Source organism: Mustela erminea, chromosome 12, assembly GCF_009829155.1.
Source record: "Mustela erminea isolate mMusErm1 chromosome 12, mMusErm1.Pri, whole genome shotgun sequence".
NCBI lineage: Eukaryota > Metazoa > Chordata > Mammalia > Carnivora > Mustelidae > Mustela > Mustela erminea.
Window position 1 is genome coordinate 27,125,429 of NC_045625.1, and position 6,491 is coordinate 27,131,919.

The following is a 6,491-nucleotide window of genomic DNA, read 5'->3' on the forward strand; positions in this document are numbered from 1 at the left end:
TGGTCAACCTCAGCCAAATATAGACTGAGCGTGGGAGACAGCTGATTCCTTAAAATAAAAAGATGTGTTCTTTTACAAGATGAGAGGATGCTGGGCAGACTAAAACAATATATACATTTATACCTGGAGGAGACTGAGAAAGAAGATAAAGAAGAGAGCAAAGAAAGAAAGGTAAAAGAAGGAAAAGGGAGCAAAGATGAGAGAGAGAAGGCAATACATAGAGACAGAGAGAAACAGCATCCATCATGACCTCTATGAGATCAAGAGGCATGGTTCCATGTAACTAGAAGGACTGCTGCAAATATATTATATGAAAAGATTTACATGGAAATTCTCTGTTGTAAGAATGAGAATTACACATTTGGCCTTACAAACACAACGCTTTCATTATACTGAACTCTGCAACTTCATCTGGGACTACATAAAATACGTCTCTCCAGATGGGTTCACATGTCCTAAACATATAGAATAAGATAACCACAGTCAGGTGGGCTGAACAGGTAGAAAAAGCTTTCTTTCTCCCCTCAGTAGAATTAATTCTCAGGATGGAAGAGAGGATAAAGATATAGGAGATGAAAATTAACAGCAGAGGAATCACCAGTAAAACAATACTTGCCACTGTCATGATAAGCACATTCATGGAAATATCTGAACATATGAGTTTAAGAAGGGTGAGGGAGCTCACAGGTAAGATGATCAATAACGTTATTTCCACAGAAAGGCAACACCGTTGTCAGGGCTGTTTGCACTAAGGAATTCATACAGCCTATGATCCAGGACCAAGCAGCCATGTGCACATAAAGCACTCTGTTCATGATGATGGGGTACCTCAGTGGGTTGCAGATGGCCACATACCGGTCATAGGCCATCACAGCCAAGAGGACACACTCAGTGGAGCCCAACCCAAGGGAGGCAACCATCTGCAGAGCACAGCCAATGAAGGAGATGGATTTTGTCTTGGACCTAAATATGATGAGCATTGGAGGAATGGATGATGATGTATAACAGATGTCCAGGAATGAGAGGTTCCCAAGGAAGAAGTACATGGGGGTGTGGAGGCGAGAATCCAGTATGCTGATGACAATGAGGAGACTGTTTCCCAAAAGGATTATCACATACATGATGAGGCAGAGAACGAACAGAAAGAGCTGGAGCTCTGGGTATTTGGAAAGTCCCATCAGAAAGAATTCAGTGACTGCTGAGTAATTCCCCATCTGCATGTGCCTGTGTCACCTGTGGAGTTCAGATAAGTTTATGACTTCAGGAAATTTAAATTTATAATTTAGTTTAAAACATCACTTTTACCTGCCATATTTTGATTTTTCATTCAGCTCTGGGTATCAGAAAAGGCATAGATACAATTTTAACTTTATTGATGATGAAAGTGAAGCATTGAGAGATTCAGTACTTTGTAGGGCCATGCAGTAGCAGAGTCAAAGCTACCAATAACCCCAAGAATTGTGCTGTGAAGTGTCAGGCCTCCAATAAAATAATAAGGACAACATCATTCTAAATGTACATATAAATCTAAATATTAATGAGTATTCTGAAATAAAATCTTTTAAAAAGGAAGCTGGTTCTATTTTTAAAATAATACATCATGAACAATTAACACCATGCCATTTAGCTTTGTGTGTGACTTTCAGTTGGTTCATGGTAAGATGTGGGAAAGAAATAACTTTGGCAATTTGTTGTGAGTGTTAAATTACATAAAATATCTTAGGTGTCTATTATAATACATTGTTAAAACACTGTATCTGTAATTATAATACTTGTATAATTATATCATTGATTATAATTATTAAGTTTTTTGACTGACTCATAAAAATTTATGTAGTGTGTTTAAGGTGATAGCACTAAAGTTTGAGGTCCTAATGGACAGACTCTGAATATTTTCTTGTCTCAGGTTGACATATATCTATTCTTCTTTTAAGGGCCAGTCTAGAATTAATCTGGAACTATTTGAGATTGATGCAAGGAGCGTCCAGGGGTTAAGTGGCCTGGGTCCACATAAGTACAGTTTTTTTTAGAACCTGGCTTTCTCCTATGTCAGTATAAGTCACTTGTATTCCTAACATTTCCTAACACGTGTATTATTCTAAATTCTGTAATTATTCTATTCTTTCTTTCTCAACAAAATCCTTGATGCAGATTTTATATTTTTTATGCAAATTAATATACTAAAATACTAGTATTTAATGATAAGTAATTTTTTCTCTTAATCTTTGTATGTGCTATGTTAGAGCATAAGCAGGGGGAGCATCAGGCAGAGAAAGAGGGAGAAGCAGGCAGCCTGATATGGGGCTCGATCTCAGAACCCTGGGATCATGACCTGAGCCAAAGGCAGGTACTTAACCAACTGAGTCACCCCAGTGCCCCTACCTGAGCACCTGGATGTCTTCTATATTATTTTTATTTTGTAGCAAGAAACCTTCTGATAATGAATATAAACTGTGCTTATAACAGTTCCTGAAACAAAGATTTTATGACTTTTGATAAGTGTTCATATGGCTGACCCAATAATAGCTAGCTAATATTTATTGAGAACTAATTCTGTGCAAGGCACTGTCAAAGCACTTTATCCTATTAACTCATTTAATATTCATTGCAAACCTATGAGGTAAGTAATTTGTATAATAGCAGTATGAGATGCTGTTATTATCCCTGTTTTACAGAGGAGCAAACAGATAAATGGAAGTTAAGTATCTTCCCCAACATCTTGTAACTAGAATCAGGATTTAATAACTGGCAGTTTAGATCAAGAATCAGCCTTTCTATCACAACTCTACAGTACCTATTACAGATCCTCTTCTTTACCTCTGAAAATGCTACATGGTCCTCAGGTGTGTTGAATATAAACACTCTTGCCTTGTTTTTTCTATCCCACATTGATCTTTCCATGTATAAGTTACCATGATATACACAGTTAATACCATATGAAAACTCAGCTGTGCTCCAGTTGTTTTGTACTTGTCTGATACAGTACTTCCAAGAACACTCTCCTGCAACCAGATTGTCACCCCTAAATGTTGTAATATAGACCTTCTGGAGCAACTAGTGACCATTCTTCCTATGCTCTATCATAGCCATACTGAACTCCTCACCGATTACCCTAAACATCATTCTTGTTCTTCTCTATTCTTTTGTAGATGCTCTCATCGTAAACTGGAAAGTCCCCTCCCCATTATTACCCTTTTCTAGGAAATCTTCCTGAATTAGTTTGGGTAGGATTCCTATTTTGAGAGATTTCACAGAACTGTGCTACCTCTCTCATAGAAACTTTCATTTATTCGACTCTTAGCACAGTAGATACTGTAGTTTTATCAGAAATCCAGTTGGGATAAAGATAGACACTGATCTTCAAAATAGACACCGGACACAGATTACTTAGGAAAGTGGTTATACTTCCCAGAAGCAAGTAATTTCTGTGCAACATAAAGAGTTTAATGTCCAAAAAATTATGGAACAGCTTTCAAGTCATTTTATCCAGCTAAAATAACTTTTATACCCCAGGTGTCAAAGACAGAATAAAACTATGGTTTAATTTCATTTAAATATACCTATGAAAATCATAAACAAATATAAAATAAAATCCAACTGTGTAATAGTTTCATAAATTCAAGGCATTTCAAATTAGTATTTAGAAATTGATCAGTATAATATGGCAAACAAATTGGTAAATAAAAAACCCTATATGATCATCCAGATAGATAAAAAAATCATTTGATAGAATTCAATTTTCTTTCTAAATACTTAGTAATTTTTTTTAATTTTTTATTTTTTATAAACATATATTTTTATCCCCAGGGGTACAGGTCTGTGAATCACCAGGTTTACACACTTCACAGCACTCACCAAAGCACATACCTTCCCCAATGTCCATAATCCCACCCCCTTCTCCCAAACCCCCTCCCCCCAGCAACCCTCAGTTTGTTTTGTGAGATTAAGAGTCACTTATGGTTTGTCTCCCTCTCAATCCCATCTTGTTTCATTGATTCTTCTCCTACCCACGTAAGCCCCCATGTTGCATCACCACTTCCTCATATCAGGGAGATCATATGATAGTTGTCTTTCTCTGCTTGACTTATTTCGCTAAGCATGATAGATGGATTCCTTTCGCACATTGAGGTCCTTCATCCATTTTGAGTCTATTTTTGTGTGTGGTGTAAGGAAATGGTCCAATTTCATTTTTCTGCATGTGGCTGTCCAATTTTCCCAGCACCATTTATTGAAGAGGCTGTCTTTTTTCCATTGGACATTCTTTCCTGCTTTGTCTAAATACTTAGTAATTTAGACACGCACCAACTTGATTTTAAATGATGAAACTCTGTATTTCCCAAAAAGTCACTCAATTACTTTTATCATCATCATCCTCGTCATCACTATTTAATAATTATTTTTCTGAAATATCCAACCAACAGATAGTCATAATTTTTCTTTTTAAGGATTCTAAAAATTGGGTGCTTGAGTGGCTCAGTTTTTTAAGTGTCTGTCTTTGGTTCAGGTCATTATCCCAGGGTCCTGAGATCAAGTCCCACATCTGGTTTCCTGCTCAGTGGGGAGTCTGCTTCTCCCTCTGCTCTTCCCCCCCGCTCATCATCTTTTTCTCTCTCTCACTCTCTCTTTCAGATAAATAAATAAAATCTTAAAAAAAAAGTTTTAAAAAGGATTCTGGAAATCTGGTATGTGGTGATAGGACTTACTGTATAATATGTGAGAAAACATACCTTCTTTTGTTATACCATTGAAAAGTTCAGTTTTGCTGGGCACCTGGGTGGTTCAGTCAGTTGAGCGTCTGACTCTTGGTTCTGCTCAGGTCATGATATCAGGGTCATGAGTTGAGCCCTGTGTCAGACTCCGAGCTCAGCACAAGTCTGCTGGAGAGATTCTTTCTGTCCCACTCTTTCCTCTTCTATTTCTCCCCCTGCTCACACTCTCTCCCTCTCTCAAATAAATAAATAAAAAAAGAAAATTAAAAAAAAAGAAAATTGCAGTCTTGGAGATTAGTTGAGGACAAAGAAAAATGCTCATGATACCAGATTGTCAGATTAAAACAAGTCTCACACAATATAAATTATCCTATATGCGCATTTTGTATACATGTAGCTGAAAGAAACCTCATCAAAATATTAACTATGGGGACGCCTGGGTGGCTCAGTTGGTTAAGCAGCTGCCTTCGGCTCAGGTCATGATCCCAGCGTCCTGGGATTGAGTCTCACATCAGGCTCCTTGATCGGCAGGGAGCCTGCTTCTCCCTCTGCCTCTGCCTGCCATTCTGTCTGCCTGTGCTCACTCTCTCTCCCTCTCTCTCTGACAAATAAATAAAATCTTTTAAAAAAATATTAACTATGGTTTTCTTTATCAGATTTGGTTTTGAGGTAGTTAAAATTTTCTAAACTTTTACATATTTTTCACATTTTTCTTTAATAAAACTATATTTCTGATTATAGAAATAAAAAGAAAAGAAATTCTTAACAGGAAACTACCCTGGGGCAAAGATTGATATCTCTGTATTCTTTCTAATGATTAGGAAATTACTGAAGAAGCCAAAAGGTCCAGTTATTTGTTAGCCTCAGTTTTCTCTAAAACCCAAGAAGGGGAAAGAACAGTCAGTGGACTGGAAATTGATTTGAGATGTTTGGTGCTTTATTACATACAATAATTAATGCCTTTTAACATTCTGATTTCAGTCAATCTTACAAATACATCCACTCTGAGAAGACATACTGACACAGCCCACTTTTTGCAAAGGGATGCCAGAGCCCATTATTTGGAGTGTAACCAGGGTTAGCAACCAGGATGCAGCAATAGGATTATGTAGAAAAAGAGAGGAGATAACTGCCTGAAACACAAGACCATGGGGAAATAGCAGGAACTTCTGTTACTTTTGCTTCTTTTTCTTTGTCCATAAAAAGGTAAAGTTTCAATTTCTTGGCTTTCTGAGCTTTATTCATCTTCCCCAAAGGCCCTGTCCTTAGATTGTTTTTCACCATTGGGCACCACCTATGCAAGGGAAGAAAATTCTGAGACTCAGGGGTCACTTGCCTCTACTGTCTTCTCCTGTATCTATTAACAGAAGTTTGTATATAAAGTATATAAATACATCCAGCATTTCATATTTTGCCCCGTGGGCCTCTTATATCAGGCTATATGACAGCTATCCTGTAAAGCATCCTCAGGAGAAAATTCCTAGTACTAGGTATTGAATTCTATTTCCAGACATAGTGTCCCCTATTGTTTATAAAGCATCTTTGTTCCTCACAATATGAAACGTCCCTCACAGGAGATCCCCAGTGCTTGTCTGAATAAATAAGCCCGATGTGCCTCAAAAGAAAATGGATAAGGTGGAATGAACAAAGGCAAAGACAAAAAGCAAAGGCCTTTTCTCTTCTTTCTACATGGTATTGAGAATTATCCTGTGGTTTTTTTTAGTTTTCCTTCACTGTGGAAACCACATGCAGTTTTTTTCTTTTTTTTTTATCCTCCTGGAA

General features: G+C 37.2%; 1 protein-coding gene across 1 annotated transcript; it reads right to left on the reverse strand.

The window, feature by feature from the left end:
• Window positions 1-367: 367 nt before the first annotated feature.
• LOC116569955 (olfactory receptor 13D1-like) lies at window positions 368-1,220 on the reverse strand. The gene is made up of 2 exons (XM_032306478.1): window positions 686-1,220; window positions 368-492 (listed from the first exon to the last, which is right to left on the reverse strand). Exons 1-2 carry the CDS (start codon window positions 1,218-1,220, stop codon window positions 368-370), a joined length of 660 nt encoding a protein of 219 aa, XP_032162369.1.
• Between the last annotated feature and the right edge of the window lie 5,271 nt (window positions 1,221-6,491).

Excerpts from the sequence above, each read along its gene's own strand:
- LOC116569955 (XM_032306478.1), bottom strand. The coding sequence starts at position 1,220 with ATGCAGATGGGGAATTACTCAGCAGTCACTGAATTCTTTCTGATGGGA. Across the intron at positions 493-685 it reads CGTTATTGATCATCTTACCT|CCCACCTGACTGTGGTTATC; the intron begins GTGAGCTCCCTC and ends CTACCTGTTCAG.